At 36.7% G+C, this 22,131-nt stretch overlaps 4 protein-coding genes and 1 pseudogene across 5 annotated transcripts; 3 read left to right on the top strand and 2 right to left on the bottom strand.

The window, feature by feature from the left end:
• Window positions 1-2,532: 2,532 nt before the first annotated feature.
• On the top strand, window positions 2,533-5,689 carry LOC121743787 (zinc finger CCCH domain-containing protein 18-like). Its single transcript, XM_042137159.1, has 4 exons — window positions 2,533-2,709; window positions 3,367-3,681; window positions 4,139-4,199; window positions 4,530-5,689. The coding sequence occupies exons 1-4, from the start codon at window positions 2,581-2,583 to the stop codon at window positions 5,516-5,518; spliced, it is 1,494 nt and encodes a 497-aa protein (XP_041993093.1). The 5' UTR covers window positions 2,533-2,580; the 3' UTR covers window positions 5,519-5,689.
• A 2,524-nt stretch (window positions 5,690-8,213) lies between these two features.
• LOC121804009 lies at window positions 8,214-10,914 on the top strand (annotated as a pseudogene).
• A 116-nt stretch (window positions 10,915-11,030) lies between these two features.
• LOC121803460 (protein ENHANCED DISEASE RESISTANCE 2-like) lies at window positions 11,031-12,280 on the bottom strand. Its single transcript, XM_042203126.1, has one exon. It carries the CDS (start codon window positions 12,069-12,071, stop codon window positions 11,214-11,216), a length of 858 nt encoding a protein of 285 aa, XP_042059060.1. The 5' UTR covers window positions 12,072-12,280; the 3' UTR covers window positions 11,031-11,213.
• Window positions 12,281-12,541: 261 nt separating this feature from the next.
• On the top strand, window positions 12,542-14,167 carry LOC121743778. The gene is made up of 2 exons (XM_042137148.1): window positions 12,542-12,621; window positions 12,983-14,167. Exon 2 carries the CDS (start codon window positions 13,004-13,006, stop codon window positions 14,165-14,167), a length of 1,164 nt encoding a protein of 387 aa, XP_041993082.1. The 5' UTR covers window positions 12,542-12,621; window positions 12,983-13,003.
• Window positions 14,168-14,810: 643 nt separating this feature from the next.
• LOC121743760 (pentatricopeptide repeat-containing protein At5g10690-like) lies at window positions 14,811-20,313 on the bottom strand. Of its 2 annotated transcripts, none has more exons than XM_042137138.1 (12): window positions 19,985-20,313; window positions 19,481-19,588; window positions 18,713-18,845; window positions 18,385-18,482; window positions 18,115-18,276; window positions 17,945-18,013; window positions 17,540-17,675; window positions 17,076-17,308; window positions 16,417-16,494; window positions 15,707-15,775; window positions 15,440-15,616; window positions 14,811-15,087 (listed from the first exon to the last, which is right to left on the bottom strand). In XM_042137138.1, exons 1-12 carry the CDS (start codon window positions 20,186-20,188, stop codon window positions 14,815-14,817), a joined length of 1,740 nt encoding a protein of 579 aa, XP_041993072.1. In that variant the 5' UTR covers window positions 20,189-20,313; the 3' UTR covers window positions 14,811-14,814. The 2 variants fall into 2 exon arrangements, with proteins under 2 accessions (XP_041993072.1, XP_041993064.1); XM_042137130.1 differs by having other exon boundaries at window positions 19,481-19,663; window positions 19,985-20,310.
• Between the last annotated feature and the right edge of the window lie 1,818 nt (window positions 20,314-22,131).

Genomic DNA, 22,131 nt, shown 5'->3' with positions numbered 1-22,131 from the left:
TCAGATATAGGGTTCTTTGATAGCTTCTAAACATGCATTTCCAGTGAGCTTCTAACTTATTCAAGCAACATACATTGAATGGAAATGTATGATTACATAGGCTGTGAAATTTGTGTTACCTTTGAGAATTTGATTGCTCGGTTTTGGTGAAGAAACTGTGATTCCCTTAAAATCCATCCTTCAAATGATGCTATCTTCGATTTGGTAGACACTCTCGAACATAATTAAGTTTGGAGTTTGAGTTCGTCCATTTTTTCGCGCTCTGTGGGTTTGGGTTTTGAGGTATTTGATTCTGGACATCGATTGAGGGAGAGATGCTTAGCAAGGTGAGGCCGAGTGAGAAATAGACTAAGATTGGACGGTAAGCAGAGTATGGATCATTCGATTTAGCCGAATATGGCGTCGATTCGCCGGAGATGGAGTCGATTCTCCGTACGGAGGCAGGGATGCAGGTGGAGTAAGAGGGAGATGGATTGGTCCGTCAGTTTCATCGGGAAGTAGGGAAGCTCTTGAATCTCAAACCCTAGGATCTTAGGCATTATTATTGTGCCTCAATATGTTGGGCTAATTGATTTGGGCTTTTGTTTTTCTTGCTGTAAAATGTTTGGGCCCTCAAATTGAAAGTGGTAGTGATGGATTGGATTAAATTAACATTTGCATAGATGGATTAATATTTCATTAACATTGCTAGAAATATAGAAACTCGGGCTAAATCGAAAATAATTATGACAAATGAATGAAGTTATGTAACACTCAAATAATTATTACAAAATTTAGAAAGGATTTTATAATAATTCGCTTCGATTTTGTCAAGGAATCGAGTTCTAAAATAGAATTTGTTATTGTAATAATTATTAATCCTTGACAAAATGTTTTTAATTGGTTATTATAAAATAATTATTACAAAATCTTATACCTTATAATTAGTACAAAATGTAATAATTATTAATCCTTACAAAATCTTATACTTTATACGCAGCTACATAAGTTTTTTCTTATGTAGCTGCGTTATTATTTCATAACAGAATCGAGTTTTGAGGCAAAAAAGGTATACGATTACGTCAGATATATAACAGTTATGCAAGTATTGCGTCATTCTTTTCTATATTTTATTATATTTTGTCTTCATTATTATACTGCCTTTTGTAGACTTTTTATTTTTAATTAAAAAATATATGTATAATTATTGGAAATTGTTATATAGACAAAAATAAATCTTTAACTTGATGAATTCGATAATAAAGTTGTAGGTTTTCTATCTAAAAATAAAGTTGTAGGTTTTTTATCTAAAGAAGTCAGGGTAGTTGTAGCTTATTAGTGTAATTTTAAGTTTAGGAACTTTCATAAAAATAATCGTATACATTTTCTGAAGTGGAAGCATATTTCCAATTTATCCTTTGTCTTAGTATATTCACAACTCTTATATCATATATTTTCAGTTGTTTAGGCTCTTATTTATTTGTTGGTGCAAAGATGCTAATTTGTAATATTGTTTAAATGATGAAAGTAAACTTTTGGTAAACTTAATTTTAAAATTTTATTTGCAATCTATTGTATTTCTTTTAATTTGGAAAGTAATACTCAAATTATATATTGTGTACTAATTTTATACTAATTTTGCTTTAGATTTTGTAGCTGATGTGTGTGGATCATTTGAAAGTCCTATTGTTATAAGTGATGATGTGCTTGATGAACGCAATCAGTCTATTGTTAATGAGAGATCTTTCGATTCATCTAATTTTAATGAAGATGGAGGTATTTTTTTTTATCGTAGCTTGGTTACTTTCTTTATTTTTTAAATTCGTATTTTCTTGATTATATATTTCAAATTATATAAGTTTTTTATTTATGCTTTACTAACTTTTTTTTATAGAATTTTGGGATATTGGTGATCCTTCGTATATGTGTTCACATTGTGGGGCATTATTTTGGTATGAGGAACGTCTTGGCAAACCAAATAAGGCCACTAATCCAAGATATTCGGGTTGAAGGCAATGGTGATTCTACCGTTAACATTGTTTATAAAGAAGTTCTTCAAAACTTATGAACTATTGAATTTTTGATGTTTGCGTAAGTTCATATTTATGAATATTGCGTTTTTTTTAATGAACTTATTTTACTATTGTCTTACGTATAATGTATGTGTATAAGTATCATTATCTCATCTTTATTCTGTATTATATTTTATTTATTCCCCTCATATCTGCGTTTCAAATTCATAACAATTATTTGTTCATTATAAATAGACACTTATGTATTTGTCTTGATATTTACGATGTGTTTTTTTACAAACAACGAATTCTCTGTCTACAAGCATAATTATACAATATTTATCATCTACTTTTTTTTAAGTTCATTTATCTTAGAATTTATTATAAGTTTTATGGCCCGTGCATAGCACCGGTGGTAAACTAGTTAAGATAAATACTAGTAATTAGTATTGCCTAATCCTACTAAACCTTGTTTCAGAAAACGTTTGGTATTATAATTAAAACGTATAGGTATTAAATTAAAAGTCGCAACTACCTCAAATGCGTTGATTTCGTCACTCATTCTCTCTCTCTCTGGTTGAGCGTTCCAATGGCGGATGAAGAGGAAGCGAGGGTTGTGGAAGACCAGCTCCAATTCCAACTCAAGGAACAGAAAGACTCTCTCTCCGCCATCGCCGACGCCCTCTCCGTCGACCCCTCCAACTCAGAACTTCTTTCGGTACGCTCCTTACACTACCACACAGTTATGCGTAGACCTCCTCGTATCGTGTATATATCCTTGCATTTCGCAGGGATTTATTTTCTGGATTATATTCTTCGTTGAATTCATCTCATGATTTTCTTATCAAATGTCAATTTAGTTTTTATATTCGATTGAAACCCCAAAATATTGCTTCCCTTTTTAATGTAAAAAAAAACCTAATTAGTTTTCTTCCCTAACTTATGTAGTTGGTTTTTCATTGAGTTGGCTGTGGATTAGAGACTTTTCTTACTTCTGTTATTCACATTTCAGCACTTTAGTATGGATTTCCACTGTTGCGTATGAATTTGATACTACTGTAATACCTAAAACCAGGATGTCTTATGAGTTTTGAGCTACTGGGATGAGAATATTGTTATTTTACTAAATAGGACGAGCATGTTTCTGTATTTATTGAGGCAGCTGTAGTATAAGAAATACGAAAATCCTGTTGGATAGGGTGAAGATTCTTATCCATTATTACTCCTTCCCCTCTGTGATTATTACTACTCAAAAAGAGTACTGCTTATGTAAAGATGAACATAAGCCATATGCAGCTTTACTTGAAAATAAAAATGATTTGCATATCTTTTACTTTTGTATTCTTCAATGTCATACGTGTTTTGTATTGTGAAGATCCATGATGAGCTTGTTCGGGGCATTGAAGATGCTGAGGAGGGCCTTTTTCAGCTCAAAAGAGCGAGGTTGCTAAGAGAGGCTGATTCTGCTTTGAATGGTTTAGTAAGCGCTGACAATGTCAAAGTGGAGCATCTGGAACCAACAGATGTGGAACTGGAACCGGAACCGCTGGTGGATCAGACCTATTCTATAGGATCAAAATGTAGATTCCGTCACATTGATGGGCGATGGTACAATGGGCTTATTGTTGGCATGGAAGGTTCAGAATCTGCAAAGATATCGTTCCTGACTCCAACTACTGAAAGCATGTTGGTGAGTTGGCTACTATTTTAGTCTTAATGCACTTATTGAATATGCATTTTACATTTTTTTATGCCAGTATCTCCTTAATTATGTCAATTGTTTATCTGCTGCTTCCTTTTACTACCTCCTTCCACTTCATGCTTGGTGGCTTTAACTTTGAAGCTGCATCAGTCTCAATGAGATATTTTGTGGTCAATTTATTGGAAGAATATCCCTCCATAAATAGGTTATTTTGTGGTCCATTATAGCTGCGAGGTATTTCTGAAACAATCTACCTCCATAAATAGGTTATTTTTAGATATGCTTGTAAATTTCTATGCAGTTAAGGACCATTCTTCAGTTCTTAGTTTTTTTACTTCTAGTGGAGTTGCATTATGTTTGTAATCTTCATTCTGTCTGACATTTATGCATAAGCAAGTTGGTTTTAGACAGATTATTTCACTAATGCTAAACCACGCAAGTGCAGATGTGCAAGTTCTTTCTACAACAACGATGTCGATTTGGTAGTAATTGCCGCTTATCACATGGTATGTTTCAAGCATAACAAATTTGGACAATAGACCTGGGAGATGGTTTACAATTTATCCCTGTGCACAAATCTGTCTCTTGTATTCGTGAACCTCGTGTCCATAAAAAGTTTCTTAGAGAACACATCATATGGTTTTTTTAGTTTGGATCGAATGTTATTCTGTCATATTATTTCGCTGTTGAAGAGAGACTAAGTAGCCAGACATCTAGTTGTTCACATATATTTCATACACAAAATAAAAATGTTTTATGTTCCTCGGACATTTGCAAGGATAACTGCTAGTATATAACCAGTTAAAATCTTACTGGGGTGATCATTATATATGCAGGCATTGATGTCCCCGTATCTTCTTTGAAGAAATATATTCCTACTATTTGGGAGCAGACACTGGTGGGTTCCAGCATCTGGGCCCTTTCAGATAGCAAAGCTGGCGTTTGGAGAGAAGCTGAACTAAAGTCATGGGATGAGAATCTCAGAATGGGGGAGGTAATTTTTCGAGACGATGGAAGGTCAGAAAAGCTGGGAGCAGAAGCAATCACTTACTCTGAGTATGCACAGAGGAGTGACGAAGAAGAGTCTGATCTAAGTTCTGAGCAATCTGATTCTTGTGACAATGAAGATGACAGCCCAGAAGGGTTGGGGTTTTTGGAAAGTTCTATGTTGCAGAGGGGGGTCCAAACCGACACTGCTATTTTTGCGACGTGGGAGAATCATACACGTGGCATTGCTTCCAAGATGATGGCTAATATGGGATACCGTGAAGGAATGGGTCTGGGTGCATCCGGACAGGGCAGGCTCAATCCTATCCCTGTTAAGGTTCTTGCACCTAAGCAATCTCTTGATCACGCTGTAAAAGCTCTTGACAAAGACGAGAACAAGGAGGCAAAGAAGCGCACCAGGGGCGGTAAGAGATTGCGTGACAAGAAATTAGCCGCTGCAACCAAAGCTGCTGAAGAGGAGGAGGATTCGAAAGACGTGTTTTCTCTTATCAACACCCAGCTCGCAATGCACGGGCAGATTGTGAACGGTGGCGGCTCTGCAATGAGGCAGCAGCAGAACAAAGCAAACGGCGAGACAAGGAAAGAGGATAGGCGGGCGCTCCTTGCTTATGAGGATGAGATGCAAAGCTTGAGATCGCAAGTCGACAAGCTTGAAGAAATGGTGAAGCGGAACAAGAAGGAGAAGGCCGTCCATGATGCTGCTATGCGGAAGCTCAAAGAAACGCGGAAAGCACTAGCCGATGCAGAGGAGGCTCATGCGTCCACATCAAATGCAGTCTCTAGGAAAGAGAAGGAGAAGAAATGGCTCAAATTTTGAAAGCTAAAATGGGTTGGTGAGAAGACTACTATATATCTCTATGCTGTATAGAGTTCTTTAACTTTGTTCTTATTAGATCATCTCCTTTTGTGGTTTCTAATTATTTCCCAGAATTGTTATCAATCTTTGTATTTTCAAAATTGGGGCTTCAGTGGAGATTGTATTGTCAAATGACTACGTCCAATTTTTTTTCGAACACAACTTCTCATAAAGTTTACATTGTGTAGATTTTTCAATATCTAAATGTAATTCTGCAAAAGTAATGATTAATTTTTTCCAAGTGGAAACCCCACCAATCAACCTCTTCTTTTAGCATTTATTTTTAGGTTTGGTGAATGATGTTGGAATAATAGATACAGAATTGCTAGCATAATACAATCTCAAAAGCGCAGAACTGAAATAAAATGGAAACTTAAATTAGAAATTGTAAATAGCCGAGTAGAGGAATGTCTTTTTCCACGAGACAGAACTATTCTCCAATAGTGTTCTCAATTAAATTCAGGTGAGTCGTCACCAAAGATGAAACGACTCATTTCAAAGGTAGCATCAGTATAAACCAAACAAGCTCCGGATGAATTAGACAAGGTGAGGACAAAACTCTAGCAATGTATGAATGCCAAGTTTGTATGCTTGAAAACATTTGCTTGTTTCTGTTGGAGATAAGAAGTAAAATAGGAGATGAGAGGAAGTAAAATAGGAGATGAGATAAGTTAAGAGTGATTAGGTGTTTTGTTTTTTTAAAAAAAGAAAAGAAATATATCACTTGATTAGGATATTCGGAAAAAAATATTTTTTTAACCTTAATTGAGATGAAGTGAATACTATTTACCCTCAATAAATTTACGCAATCAATAATATAAAGTGGACAAACTCATCTTGGCATTTGAAATTAGAAATTTGTTTAAAAAGTCTTGGAAATTCAAATTCGAGAATAAAATAAAATTAATAATAATTATATAATAGTAAAGGTTTGCATAAAATATAAAAAGCATTAAAGTTAAAGTAGGTTAATAATGTAAAAGTAAATATTATTATAGTCTATCATGAATTCTCAAATCAAGTCAGACATTTTCCCTAAAACCACAAAACATGAAATTAATGTAGACGTTTCAATTATCTGGAGTTTATTAATTTCATACATTAGTTGGGAAGACATTTTATATAAGCCAAACAAGAAAAAGATACAATCATGTATACATAAAACATTAAAATATTACTTTACAGTAGTAGAACTTCTCTATACCAACATTTAAAAAAAATTAGAATCATTAAAGAAATGGGCATAGAATATATTTCCCATAGTGGGGTGACTTATACATTCTTGAAAGAGAAAAGATAAGTGACATGAATCAAATTTTACATTTTTATTCCCCTAACTTTACATGATTTATATAGTTTGATGCTTTCAAAAGTATGTTTTGTAGTGTAGGAAGAGGAATAAATGGTGAAACAAAGAATGAAGCTCGGATTGTGAAAAAGCTGTCCAGAAAGCTCTCAAAATTGGCCACCCGGCCGGGTGTATTTTATGCCTAATAATTCACCCGGCCGAGTGATTTTCGCGAGGCATGGAAAGTCCAGGAGGGGTCGATTTCAAGTCACCCGGCCGGGTGATTTTTCAGTTAAAAAATACCACCCGGCCGGGTGATTTTTCAGTTAAAAAATACCACCCGGCCGGGTGGATAAATGATACTGCAAAGGCAGTTTCTTTCGGCAGTTGCAGAGAAGAGAGAGAATGACGGGACGTTTCTGAGGTGAGGGGGCAGGAATTATTCAACAAAAACAAAAGGTGGCAGGGGGAGTTGACGTTTTTTTTGGCAGAGGAAAAAAGAGAGAAAAGGGAGAAAGAGAGGAGGAAGAAGGTCCGGCCTACTCTCCGACGATCCGACTCCAAATCCCAACTCCACTCATCAAGAGCTTGAATCCTACGGTTTTAATTGCAAATTCACCATGTGTTTAGGCTAAGCTTCCTTTATTGCTCCAAGTTGTAATCTAGGCTTGTATGGATGTTTTCACACCATTGATATCATATGTTTGTGTCCAACAATGTGCTCAATATTTATTCACTATGTTTTTGGCTAATAACGTAGTGATGTTAATTCCTCTGCTATTGTCTCTTTAACATAGTTTAGGAATGATTGATTGTTGGATTACTATCGAATTAGAATTGTTCAGAGGATAATTTGATAGTGGATTAAGTAGGTGACTATAGTAGATGATCTTTTATTTCCGCGCTTCCGCAGGAATTTAATATCATTGAAAATTAATTCATGGAACAAGTGTTCAGCTGACTGTGAATTATACGTCGCAAACATGTTCAGTTCACGCGATTAGGTTGATGTTTTAATCCCTTCGTATGTTTCATTGTTAAAGGTGTAGAATAATACAAGCCTCGTGAGCAACTTGGAGTGACATCTTTCTCCATTTTCGTACCTTAGTTTGTAAATTTAGTTTATTAATTTTGTCAATTCTTGTTAAATAACCTATGCCTCCCTGTGGTTCGACACTCGAAGTACTACAGTCGACTCTGTACTCTTGCAGATAGATTGTAATATTAGAGCTATTTTATTAAACTTGTGTGTTAATAATCCATTAATATAAAAGCTCGAAAATTACACATCAATAAGAAGAAAAACATTCTATTTATATGTGTGATGATAGGTTGCAGTAAGCCCACAAACACATCACTTATTTTTTTTCATGTAAAACAATAAAACTTTGTGAAATAGTATAGCCATAAAAAAGTTGAATCTTGAGTTATGGCCACTCTGAATGATCCCTTTTCTGTGAAGATGATAATATTTATCCATTTTTTCACAATGATTTCATGTTTTGTGGAGAGAAGCAGTGGTTTTGAAGGCAGAAATGATGAGACCCATTTTCGTAGTGTTGAAATCAGCTCTTTTCTTCCAGCAGATGTCTGCACTCACTCTACCATCAAAGGTTTGTTGTTTTTTTGCTTTTTTTTTACATTAGTAAAATATGTTTATCTCATTTTAGGAGTTAGTGTGTGGCAATTCATATCTGGTGAAAACTACACTCTTCTTTGTAGTGGATTTTCAAATGTTTATGTGTCTAGTCTGGTTGAAGGAAATTATGATAATTATATCTACTTAACTTTAAATTGGAGTAATATATCTGCTCATAGGAGTATTTTTTAGGGGCTACTATAGTTCTTGTTTATGGATAAATTTGAGTAATTTCTTCCGTCAGGTTACTTTCGGATATTATATTTTCACAGTTACCTAAGTAATCAGAAAACTAACTTTTTTATCTATAATTATTTGTGGGTTGGTTTAGTAATTAAAAAAGCAGATGATAAAATATTAATTTCAGTTCACATGGTCCGAAATTATTATTGAAATTAAGATCTAGTCTGAGATTTGTAATCTTCAACAACTAATACTTGATTAGTAAATCATTCATATTTCATCTTTTTCTCTTGTCCTCAGTCAACTACGGCATCTCATGATATGTTCGAATTAAATGAACGTCCATAAATTTACTTATATATAAAAAGTTTGTCTATAAATTTCATATATTTGTTCAAATAATTCAAGAATAAATACTACACTGTACACTCAGTGCACGTACACATACATGTCCAACATATTATATAACACAAATGTCATTTTCAAGCAAACAAACATTCTGAGGCTTATATACCTCAAAACATAAGAAATTTATTACATTTATCTCTGTAATTCTTGCTTTGTATCTGCCAATAATGTCACCTATTTCTGGATTATTGGAGTTTCATATTTTCAGTGCAGCACAGCACAGCTGTATTCATCATCACAAAAGTTATGAAATTTTCATTTCTTTCATCTCAATAAAATAATTTCATCTGGTGGCATTTTATGTGGGGTGTGTGTGTTTCTTCAGTGCCATTGTCACAAATTTTATAGAGCTCCAGAAAAAATAATTGATCATAGATATCGACTTAGTATTTTAATTTTATGTTGAACCTTTCCTACTTGTTAATTACTCATTTCATAATTAAATGTAGTATGTTAAGCAGACTTGTGCAATTTAATTACGTAAAATTTCTCTATTAGATCATAAGATTTTAGAATTGCCATTAAATTTGATGGAAATAATATTACTAAATGAAACAGGTTTTAACAAGAGAAAATCAACCATGGAAATTCTCCACAGGCATGGTCCATGCTCTCAAAATAAGGCTTCCACTGCCCCATCCCTAAGTGAGATTCTCTCGCAAGGGTCGAGTCGATTCAAGCTCGAATCGACCCTAACTCAAACACGAACAAAAACAAACTTGAGAACCTCAACTCAAAGCTAAACAATTTCGACGACAAGAAAGCCAACCTCCCGGTCCAATCCGGTCGATCCCTAGGCTCAGGGAACTACATCGTTACCGTCGGCCTAGGGACCCCCAGGAGAAGTCTCTCACTCATGTTCGACACGGGTAGCGACCTAACATGGACACAATGCCAGCCATGCGTCCGATCCTGCTACAAACAACAGGAACCGATCTTCAACCCTTTGACCTCAAGCTCATACAAGAACGTGTCATGCAACTCGGCAGAATCTCTCCTCGGCCACCGGAAACAGCCCCGGCTGCAGCACTATCCAGTACGGTGATCAGTCCTTCTCGGTAGGGTTCTTCAGCCGGGACAAGCTCACCATATCTGCGGCCGATGTTTTCCCGAGCTTTCTCTTCGGGTGCGGCCAGAACAACCAAGGCCTATTTGGCAACACAGCAGGGTTACTAGGTGTAGGCAGAAATGCTCTATCCATTGTGTCCCAAACTGCACCAAAATACGGCAAATACTTCTCCTATTGCCTTCCATCAACTTCTAGCAAAACAGGGCACTTGACTCTCGGCAAAAGCAGAGCCCTCACTCGAGTAAACTTCACACCCCTCGACCGCTCCCAAGGCACGTCGTTCTACTTCATCGACATCGTCTCCATAAGCGTGGGAGGCCGACAACTGCCAATCAGGCACTCTGTCTTCCAGACTGCCGGGGGGATTATAGACTCGGGAACCGTCATCACACGCCTCCACCCTGCAGCCTATAGCGCGATGAGCGCTGCCTTCCGGAAGCTGATGTCGAAGTACCCCATCGCTCGGGCCTACTCCATTCTCGACACGTGTTACGACTTGAGTGGGCACACGAGTGTCTCCATTCCAACCATATCTTTCACCTTTGCTGGCAATGTCAAGCTCCACCTGGACCCCACCGGGATCCTCGTGGCTGTTGCTAAATTGCGACTCTGCCTGGCGTTCGCTGGGAACAGCGACGCCAGCAGCGTCGCGATCTTCGGCAACACGCAGCAGAAGACGTTTGAGGTGGTGTACGATGTTGGTGCAGGGAAAGTTGGATTTGCAGCTGCTGGGTGTAAATAATTATGTCGAGAATTGGTGTTTTATGTAGGTGGCAATAATCAGATAGACTGAAATGGTAAAAAGCCAGAAACTTGCAAGTGTAACCTTTATTACTGAAATTTGCAAGTAACATTGTTGGTAACACAAAATCTGCTGTGTGTATCAAAACTACAATTCACATAACAAGAGTGATTTTAACGCTAACACATATTTAGTTTAGAGAAAAAAATTAATAATATTAACATTCAGCAATTGTCATTGCAGATTGGAGAAAAATTCATTAGAAGCTTAATTAGCACCTCAAGTTGAAGGAAAAATTATATAAAACCAACAAAAATTCTAATGTATCTAATGTTTATCACTATTGACGGGGAAGACCTTATTACTGATTACCGGCGACGGGGCCGCGACATCTACAAATTTCGCCGAGCTCATCTCCATCTGGCAGATCCTCACCGCGCCAAATAGCTTCTCCGGCAGTTCCTCCTCCGTCTGCCCCTCCACTAAGAACCCCAAATCCACCGTAACCGCCTTCATGCACCCTAACGCTAGCCGTAAAATCGCGGAGGCGACGGTGGAGCTGCCGATGTCGACATCGATTTCCAGATAATCCGCTCCCCGGTGGTAGCAGCAGTTCACAGCCTTGCCGAGCAGACACGCCGAGTATCTCCCCACCGCTGTCTTCAGAATCCTCGGTCCTTTCACGATTTTATTCACGATTTTGAATCGGCTGTTGCGATATTCATCCGATCCGTTGATGAAATTGTGGAGCAGAGGATTCGATCCGATCGGCTCCCCTTCCTTGCTCGAGAAGTAGAACACCACGGAGTGATGCTCGCGGCCGGGGATCTGGAGATTCACCGCGATTATGAACGTCTCCGGCGTCGATTTCTTCGATTCGCGCAGCGCGTTCATCACGCGGTTGTCGCGGCGCGCGAGGAGGTTTTCGAGCTTGCCGTTGGATCGGATCCAATCGACTCCGGCGGGATCGAGGAGCCATTCGCCGGCTGGAGTTTTGCCCTTTTGGGTAGAGTAATTAGGTCCTCGGACGGAGAAGAAATCACCGGGAGGAGCCGCCCAGCCGTTAGATCCGGTGTTGAGATCGACGTGTTTTAAGGATCCGCGGCTGATTGCGTCCTCTCTCCAATCTTCAATGGCCGTGGAAGAGCGGTGGTGGTGCATCTTCATTTGTTTCGACGAGCACATAATTAGATATTTTGTGGCGACGACGGAGTAGAAAGCTCCGCCCGCGATTAGCCGATAAAATAACGGTCGAAAAAATGAAATAGAAAGGAGAATTTGTTTTGGGCGGTTAGTTAAATAAAGAGGGAACTTAACTACCTTTCATTTCTTTATTTCTTCCAATTCTTGGGGGATGATTCTAATTCATCTCTTTCGTTTATTTTTTTTTCTCCATTTTTTTGGAAATTAAAAAATGTATACTTGATTTCAAATTTTATTGAATCCATATATTACATTTTTAATGAGTATATTGTTAATAGTTTGTTAATAATACTATTGCCACTTATATACCAACATAAAATAACAGAATTGTTAAGTGGGGGCCCTCCATGATTTAAGGTTTGATTTCAAAGTAACCAATCCTTCTCACAAATACTGCTTATCTCTCTCTTTCAAATAGTGTTAACTTTCTTTCATAACAACAAGAATTCGCTGCCATCTTATTCTTTTTCTCTTTCTTCTCAATCAATTAGTTGGGAAGAAAAAGATTTCAACAATTTTTGCATTATCTAAGGTACTATTCTACTCCAAAAATTAATAATCTTCATTTAATTTTTTGCATCTTGCACGTTGCAGATTAAAACATTTTGTTAAGGGAAAATTATGTTAATCGGTAATAAAACAAAAACAAAATGTCAGTGAAAATGGCCAAAAACAGGAAGAGAAAGCCTCTCGTTTGAAATGTTCCTTTTACCCCATCGTCGCATTATTTATATCCAATTTTTCAAACTGTATTAGTATAATAATCAATTCAATTTTCTTGGTTTTAATTTTAAAATTGATTTCCCATTGCACTTTATAGCATTTGGATAGTATGACTACACATAAAATGCACAGCCTAGTTGGATTTTTCTGCTGTATATTTGGGAATGCAGGCATAAAGGACTAATTATTGTATGGCAACAAGAAGAGATGCTTTTCCTGACAAGGAGAAGGCAACACCTTCTCCACAAACAGGAACAGCAAAGCTTAGAGGAGCTGTAAATCAAATTTCCCCCAAACCAAAAGTTTCAACTGCACCACTAAAACAGACTAGGCCAACAGCTTTGAGAACCCCGACTACCGGTGTTTCTAAGCCTCAGACGAGGAAACCAGCCTCCCCAGCCACTGCAACCAAGCCTGCACAAACCAGAACAAGACCCCTGGACAATAAGACAGCGATTCCCACACTGAAAGCGCGCGTCTCAGCTGCTGTCGCTGCTGCTACTCCTGTTACTGCTACTGGTGTTGCCCGCCGTGCCTCCAGACTCCCAGTCAAGGCTGTTACTCCCCCTAAACCGCCTCCTGCTAAGAAATGGAAACCGGTGGAGAAGGAAGAAGGAAACCGTCGCCTCTCCACCTCGTCTGTGGGCAGTGGGAGGAGGAGCAGCATCGGTTTGAGGAAGGAGAGTGTACGTAGTGCTCCAGAAAAGAAGGAACGGCAGATCACCAGCTGTAATCTTGACAAAAATGAAGATCTAAGCATATGCAACGTTCCTGAACCTGAAATGAAGCTTCAAGACATAGAATATTCTTATCTCAATGAAGTCGAGGAGAAGACGGTGCAGAGTTTGAGCAACTTTGGAAAGGGCATCGATGATATAGTACGAGGTGATCAAGAGCCGTTGAACTTTGCCAAGATTGAAAATGCTATCAATAATACAGATCCAACAGTTGTGATTGCCGGATCCTCTACAAACTCAGGACAGCACGAAACACCTGCCGATATCAAGACAAAAGAGAATGTAACAAATAGCTCTGATAAAGTTGAAAACATTGCAGAAAATTCTCATGAGGAGGTTAGAGAAAAAGAGGTCAAAGTGGTCGAAGTAGCAGCAGAGGAACAAGCAGCAATTGTAAGTAAAGTTGTCGAGTCTAAGGAAATCGAACCAGCAGCAGAAAAGAAGCAACAAAATTCAGTGCCTCAGATACAACAAGAAAAATCACATGGGAAGTATGACTCACCAGTTTCCAATGATGTAATCGAGGAGACTGCAAACAAGCTTCGCGAGATGAGGAGAAACAAAGTGAGGGCTCTTGCTGGAGCTTTTGAAACCGTCATCTCGTTGCAAGAGAAATGACAAACCACTCAAGGATAATTTAGGGGGGGGGGGGGGTGAACTGGTATATACTCATGCAAGTGGAACATAATGTGTTTTATGCTGACTTTTGCTTTTCATTTGATCTTTTAAAGTTAGTTGAATCAAACACCACTAAAACTGTACAAGGTGATCCTTCACTTGTTGCTTGATAAAATTTATCTTATAGTTCATATACATGGTAGATTAATAGTTCATCATCAAGACAATTAGCATCGGTCAATTCCTGATTATCTCATCAATGGAATGACAGTATAGCTATAAGCTACAGCTAATACGTTAGCATCTGTTTTTAATTTCACAAATAGAATAATATGATAGTTTATCCCATCAACTATTTCAGTATCAACATTAAACATGTGATCTTAACCAAATAAACTGAAGGACTCCAATAATTCATCTTCCTGAGGTTGAACGAAATTATGTAGTAAAAAAAGGAGCAAGTTAGAATCTCAGATAATATAGTAGTATAAAAAAAGGTTAGCCTTACTGGTTAATCTGCAAATCTAGCAATAGTATTTCCAGGAAAGATAGCAATAACTACCATGTAAACTATGTAAATGTATATGCTGAAGGCTTAAAGCAGAGAGTAAAAAATTGCTTTATGAAGAAAGAAAGCCAAGGATAACTCATCTCAAATATTTATTGCTATATGACAGGGAAAACTGCTCATCAGTAATCTCCAATGAGTTCTGTGTAAGCTTACATAGTTGTTCATACGTAAACACTCCTACAGCCTTGAAACTTGAGCCAGAAGATATTCTACGGGCATCACCATATTTAACAACTATTACCATTTTGTACCTCTTCTCTAACATAAGATCAATTACAGAGCCAAATGATGTTGAGTTTGTAACACAAGGTGGTGGACGTCTCATGAGCGTTGCAAGTGGAGCATCTAGCTGCAGCAAAGAAAATTGGAGAAATGATTATGATACATTATAATAGGATGAAAACTGGCAGGATGATGAAGGAGACTATCGAAAAATGATACTACAAGATTAAAAGGGTATAATCATGAAGGCATTTTGTAGCAATCTATTGTTTGGAGGATTGATTACTGAAAATCATGCACTTAACTTTTGGTTTAAGCTAACATTACGCACAATTCTGTAAAATTAACTTATACAGAAACTCAGTACAGAATTAGAAAACTTCGGTACGGAAAGCATGTAGCCTTGCCAACATAAATATGATCATTATGGTCAGGAATAGAATGTAGAATGCTAAGAAGTTGGAGTCGAAATAAATTACTGTATCACAGTCTTCACGGTGCAATATCCCCACACAGCCCCCCCAGTCATCTATGATGGGCACAGAAGAATCGTTAAAGAAACGCATAACCACTTGATCCAATTTCAAAGTAGCTCGAAGAGGTGAAGCTTCTCCAAACGGTATCATGATGCGCTCAATTGCATCTTTAGGTGATACCTAATTCAGATTTAGGTAAAATTTGAACTGAATTAGACCTAAAACTATGCAAATAACATCTTTGCATATCATACAACTTCTTTTACATACCTGGGGAAGTACACGGGGACTCAGCACAGACCTGTTTACACCCATCAGTGCCTCAATTCGTAGAGCAACCTGCAATGTAATGTGAACTATTATATGCCGGGTACCTAGACAATAATAGATAGCCTAAATATTTACATGCAAATCAATAGTTCTGCAGTATAAGATAGATTTAGAGGAGCAGAAAGCACATCAAGATGTGAAAAAATGTAGACATTGCCAAGCATTCTTTATCATTCAAGATTTCATTATTGGAGACACTTTAATAAATCAGTTCAGTATGGCTCTTGCGCTTATGTTTCTAGTTCCCTATACATTGCATTTAATATTGTTAAATCCTGACAACAAAGTTTTAATTTTATGACTTTTAGAAATTATACTTTTAATATCTTAAAGTTGAAAATATCAATCCAACAAGTCTAAAGAGATTTAGTTGGGGTTAGTTTAGGTTTTTACATATCTAGCAACCATCCTTTTGGATATGCCTTTCCCCCATTCAAACCACATATTCATTTTCAGCCACTCTGATAGCTGCTTAAGTTTTCAGGTAATAGTTTCAGTCATGGATTGTTATTAAAGAAGAAGAAGAAGAAGAAGAAGAAGAAGAAGAAGAAGAAGAAGAAGAAGAATAAACAAATTTTAAGTGCACTTGATTGAAATTTGTACTAAGCTTGTATTTTCTATATCCTAAAAATAGGACAGCCAAAATATACCATGCCACCTCGAGTACTCCAAGATATATCCCTCCATTTCCATACAACTTTCTTCAGCTTTTCTAAAGCCAGATCAACCTGCCAAAAAAATTCCATATAGTAGAAATGAGTCAATCATCTAACTGTTGAACAAAATTAAAGTAGAGGTTGATACAATATGAAGAGCTAGGCTTGTTATAAGAGGTGACATAACAAATTTTATTTGTGAGTTCAAATCTTCTATAATTAAGAGCAAGAGAGATACACCAAGAGATACAAAAATAAAAATAAAAGTATGTATTAATGCTTACAGAAGTCAAATAAAGAAACAAGCATATTAATTCATCTTCTGTGGTATCTTTAAGATTTCCAAAAATTGGAAATGAAAAATGAACAAATGAAAGATCCAATTCCCCTTCAATAAAGTAACACATAGGTGCTCCCCTGAATTCATTAAATCATTGACAATGATATCATCTCTCATAGTCTCATGGACTCGGATAACCACTTATTATAGTTCCTTCAAGAATTTCCTAAAATTTTTAAGTTGTGAATATTATAGGTGATGTCACATAATCTTGCGAAATGATTAAAAATTGAGGAAACAAAACTCAACCTAGAAAGGAAAATGCTGACGCCAACCCATCCTTTACTGACATTAACATATTAAATCAATTTACCTGGCCTTGACATAAAGCTGCCTCCATTAAAAGCTGATCTGATTCTGATTGTATTGAAAAGGAAATTGTTCCTGATGAGTCAAACCACATGCGTTCATATAGTCTCCTGACCATGCTGTAGTCTCCTCTAGCAGCAAACGCACGCATCATCGACAGAAAGAGGTGAGGCTTGGGCCTTAACAAAGGGTACCAGCCAGCTTGTTTTACAATCTCCCCAAATACACAGAGGGCACCTAGTAATTATTCCGGAGAAAACTGCATAAAATAACTACTTTGCAATGAAAAACTGGAATTCAAAGCAAAGATATTGTACAAACAAGTACCAATGCAAAGCACTATAATCCAAATAATACATATATCATAGAATACAAAAGAAAGTCAAATAATGCGAAGTGCTGGAAAAAACTAATAGACTTAGGAGAAAAGTAATACGATGTAGAAGATGCATTGTCGATATAGAACACCTCTAATTGATCCACAGTTTAGCAGTGCATCAACAGCTGTAGTATATGCAACACGGTCGATAAACATTTTGCCACGTGATTTCATTTCTGTGAAGATCTTCTCAACTGAGTTAATATCCTTGACACGACCAAAACCCTACAATTGGTGTTTCGAATAATTAATCAGACAGTGGCACATCTTCACAGTTTTTTTCAAATAATAGTATATCATTCACTTCCCAGCTTGTCCAAACAAGAAAAACATAATTAATTGCACGATCAGTAATAAACATAAAAAAACTCAGAAATGCTGTTTAGTAAGCTAAAATTTCAATCCTGTGAAGATTGCAGAATCTTGGTTCATAAACACCAAAGATGTTTGTTGCTACTCCAAGACAACCATATTGATATCGAAAAAGGACTGACTTGTAGTAATGTAGTGTAAGTAACAAGATCAGGGTAAACATCAAAGTGTTGGTGGTTCTGTGCTTTATCCTGCAACAAACAAAATAAATTCTTCAAAAACCAACTTTTTATTACACAATAGCACTCCATTCAGGAAGCTCTAAACTAGCCTTTCAAACACTGCATGCGACCTTCATTTTCTCATAAAGTAGCATTGCTCTCTCTAAGTTTTCATTCTTGATACACGCAAAAATTAAAGTATTGTAGCTCTGCCTATCAGGATTCAGTCCATGTCTCAGTATTTCATCATGTACACCTAAAGCTGCCTGGGGAGAACCAGCTGTTATGTATCCCTGAAAGAGGAAATACATGTCAATGTACTTATCAGCTAATGAAACTGTAGGTAGGGGAAAGCAAAAGAACTTGCATTATTCCAGCCGAATATCACATAAGTGAATTACCTTCATCAACAAATTAAAAGTCAAAATTGATGGAGCTCCACCTTCCTGAAGTACATGACCATACCTTGCAAGAAGTCCATTAGCACGGCGGAGATCCCCTGCACTAGATCAAAAATACAGAGAAGAAAGGTAAGCAGATATAATTGAAACTGGAGGCAACTAGACAAAGGGACCCCTTATGTGATACTCAAAAATGAACTAGAACTATCAATATCTTCATACCATTAGAAACAAAGTTACATACTCCTCCAGATTTTATATAATAAAATAGTGAAAGAAAACTTGCAGATCTACAAATAAAATCAATGTTTTGAGCTGAAACCCTAACCTGATTCAGTTAAAGCGTTCAACAGACCACAAATCATCTCTGCCGACAACTGTGGACTACCAACAGCTGTACCTTTCTCCACAGACTCAAGAACTTGAAATGCTTCGTCAATCATTTGAGAACCACCCAAACCCTTAATAAAAGACAAATAACAGTTACTAGGAAAAGATTTATACACTCTGCTACAATATGGGAAACTGTTCATCACCAGAATATGAAGAAAGATAGTATAAGATATCGAAGATGGTGATGTCTAGCTCTTTACAAAAGAAGGTTGCTTTCAGACAATGCTACAGCCTTCTGAAATTAACATGATTCTCTACGCACGATACTCATTTATCCTGATAATTCATCGCTGCTCTAATCTATTGAAAATCAAAATCAATTGAACCCAATAGTACCAAGGTGAAAGACACTCCTTTACACTCCAAATTAAACTCCAATATCCAAACACTTTAGTTTGTTCTCGATGAATCACAGTCCTCAACTACAGACAGCAGTGAAAAGTGCATAATATCTAAATCAATACATCACTATTTAGTGATCAATGGCCAATGAGACCTTTGCTCGTCTTCAAAGGAAATGAACTGATCGCCGTTAATGAAACAAGTAATTTACAGACTAATCTAGCAAGTCACCTAATGAAGACAATAATATTTCCATCAATAATTTCTTCTTCCGCGAACAACAAGTGATAGTCCTTAAATTATGATACATTCAACCACCATCAAAGCACATTTTACAGCAAGTAACTGAGCAGTAAAGTACCTTCAAAAGTGTACCATAAGTAACCTCATCAACCCCACAGCCGTCTGGCTTTGACATTTCATCAAAGAATCTAAGAGCTGATTTAATATCACGGCAATGAACACAGGCCTGCATCACAGCATTCATCACGATTATGTTCAGCTTCCCATGCTGCTTCTTAGCAATCTCTATTTCCTCAAATATCTGGAGTGTAAAAACAAGAAACAATAAATAAATGACACTCATGTATATTACACAGTTACAATCTCCAAAAGATATTTTACTAATTGGAGTGAGTGGAAGTGCATTGAGCCATTTTACACTATAAAAAAATGGAAATGATAAAATAACATGTCCTTCAACAGATTCTAGAATGCAAAAACTGACATAACATTATCGAATCTGGAGAGTACTAAAATCACATAACAATTCCACCGATCAACAGGAACCCAAACACAGCAGCAACAAATTGAATCTCGGTTACGAAACGAATGGAATAGGTAATCGGTAAAATCAGAAATTTACGGTAGCGAGTTGGCGGCGGCGAGTGAGGCGGACGATGCGAGCAGTGAGCGACTTGAGATTAGGGAGGTCGGAAGCGGGTGACCGGCGGGGCGGCCACTTGCGTAAATGTCTAGGAGGACGCGTGGTACGAGAGCGAAGCGAGGAGACCGCCGGCGACGCGAGGAGAGATGGTGGAGATCGAGGAATCGGCGGCAGAAGCTGCATTTCTATGGGTGATCGAGGTTCAGGAAGCGGGCATAGCTGATGGAAGATGAGAGAAGAGTTATGGATAACGTGTGGGACGCAGAATCACCATCTCTACTGATTTCCAAACAGATTACATTACTCATTTTGTACTATTAAATGGTGTATTACACACATCAAGCTAAAACTATTTCTTTTTCAACATGGAGTAACATTTTATGCAATACTATTGTTTATTGTATTAACTGAAATATAATCAAATAAATAATGATTTTTTTATTATCAGAAATTTGTCACTATAAATATTCATACCTAGGGTCTACTGTCTAGGCAGAATGATCGTTTAATTAAAAACAATACAGTAAAAGTTAAATCTATAGTCTATACTATCCATTTTCATCAACTCTCAATTACTGCGGATGCATAGAAAGAAACAATTAAATTGCTTCACGATCAAATCTATACATTGCTTTATTAGATAATGTCTATGGGAAATTTACAAATAAGAGTGAACTTCAAATTTGGTTTGTAGAAAATGCATTTTACATTTTTTAGGCCTCTAAACTCAAAATAACACTGTATGTCTTTGAAAAATTCAAAATATCATTTTAGATCCTTTTTTATATCTTTTTTACCCCTGAGCTTTAGAGGCACAAATATCAAATTCAATTACCTTTATTATTTTAATGTAAATGGCATATTTTTTCTTACATAATTTAAATACAAAATACTATTTATTTTTATTATGTGTAGTTTTATTATAAATAAAATATTTTATACACATATTAAATGAAATACTGGAAAAATATTTTGTTTAGAATATGATTGTTGAAATTTGAAAACATATTATTTGATGAAAAAATAATATTGGTTTTTAGTATTACCTTTTTAATCTTCTATTTATCATGGTTCTTGTTTTTTCTTGTGTACTTATATATGCAATTTTATAATATCAGAAATATTCATATACTTCTTCCTATAAAACTATGTGCAATTTCTATTTTCATCCGTCGAGCTCTTTCTTCTTTTATGCCAAGAAGTTAATGGAATTCCAAAATAATGAAGGAGAATAGATTCATTCTAATTGAGGGAGTGACGCATAATGTTTGTGCGTCGTTCAATATCGACGCACAATAATTATGCGTCGTTAATTAATGACGCACAAGGATTATGCGTCGTCTAACGACGCATAAGAGTTGTACGTCATTAATTAACGACGCATAATTATTGTGCGTCGATATTGAACGACACACAAACATTATGCGTCGTTAAGTCGGTTTTTAACCCCCTCCGGGCAGACGCAGATCACAGAACGAACATTCACACACTTTCATTTCCTCTCTCGGCGATTTCCGGCGTTTTCAGGCGATTTCCGGCGATTTCTCCATAAGATCCGGTAATTTGTTAATCAATTTAGCTATATTCGACATTATTCATGTTTATTGTGCTTTCATTTGTTAGTTTGACCCAATTTATACAAATTAGGGCTTGTAGGAAAAATGTCCTTAATTGTCGTTGTTTTAAATGTCTTTGATGCAGAAATCATGCAAGTATTTGTGAGTTTGTATTGGGGTGGTAGAGTAGTTCAACTACCACATATGGGTATTGGTTATGAACCACCTCGTCCGAGGAGCTCCATCATATTAAATTCAGGTGTTTCCTATTCTGAATTGGTAGCAATGATCTGTGATGCGATGGGAATAGATATGAACCAACACACAATTGAATTATTATGGAGACAATGTATAGTCGTTGCTTCCGGTATGAGTTATACATGTTCTCTGATTTGCAATGATGACAGTGTGATGTTTATGTTCAACAATGCTCAAAATTCAAGTGGGTGTATTGAATTATTTGTTGAGTATTCACCGGTGAGGAGTGCAGAAATCCCACCAGTTGTTGATTATGGTATTGGAGCATCTGCGAGGTTTGAACAAATGAGTTTTGACTGTGGTATTGGTTCA

The sequence above is a fragment of the Salvia splendens genome, chromosome 1 (genome assembly GCF_004379255.2).
Source record: "Salvia splendens isolate huo1 chromosome 1, SspV2, whole genome shotgun sequence".
Classification (NCBI taxonomy): domain Eukaryota; kingdom Viridiplantae; phylum Streptophyta; class Magnoliopsida; order Lamiales; family Lamiaceae; genus Salvia; species Salvia splendens.
This window is presented reverse-complemented; position numbering and strand designations above follow the sequence as displayed.

Bases quoted from the DNA above. Each gene is read 5' to 3' on its own strand.
- LOC121743787 (XM_042137159.1), top strand. From the start codon at position 2,581: ATGGCGGATGAAGAGGAAGCGAGGGTTGTGGAAGACCAGCTCCAATTC. The intron at 2,710-3,366 runs GTACGCTCCTTA...TGTATTGTGAAG, and splicing joins CCAACTCAGAACTTCTTTCG to ATCCATGATGAGCTTGTTCG. The intron at 3,682-4,138 runs GTGAGTTGGCTA...ACGCAAGTGCAG, and splicing joins CAACTACTGAAAGCATGTTG to ATGTGCAAGTTCTTTCTACA.
- LOC121803460 (XM_042203126.1), bottom strand. From the start codon at position 12,071: ATGTGCTCGTCGAAACAAATGAAGATGCACCACCACCGCTCTTCCACG.
- LOC121743778 (XM_042137148.1), top strand. From the start codon at position 13,004: ATGGCAACAAGAAGAGATGCTTTTCCTGACAAGGAGAAGGCAACACCT.
- LOC121743760 (XM_042137130.1), bottom strand. From the start codon at position 20,188: ATGCAGCTTCTGCCGCCGATTCCTCGATCTCCACCATCTCTCCTCGCG. The intron at 16,495-17,075 runs GTAAATTGATTT...TTTTTTTGGCAG, and splicing joins CAGCTTTATGTCAAGGCCAG to GTTGATCTGGCTTTAGAAAA. The intron at 15,088-15,439 runs GTAATTTATTTC...TCTTTGCTGCAG, and splicing joins ACCGTGAAGACTGTGATACA to CTAGATGCTCCACTTGCAAC.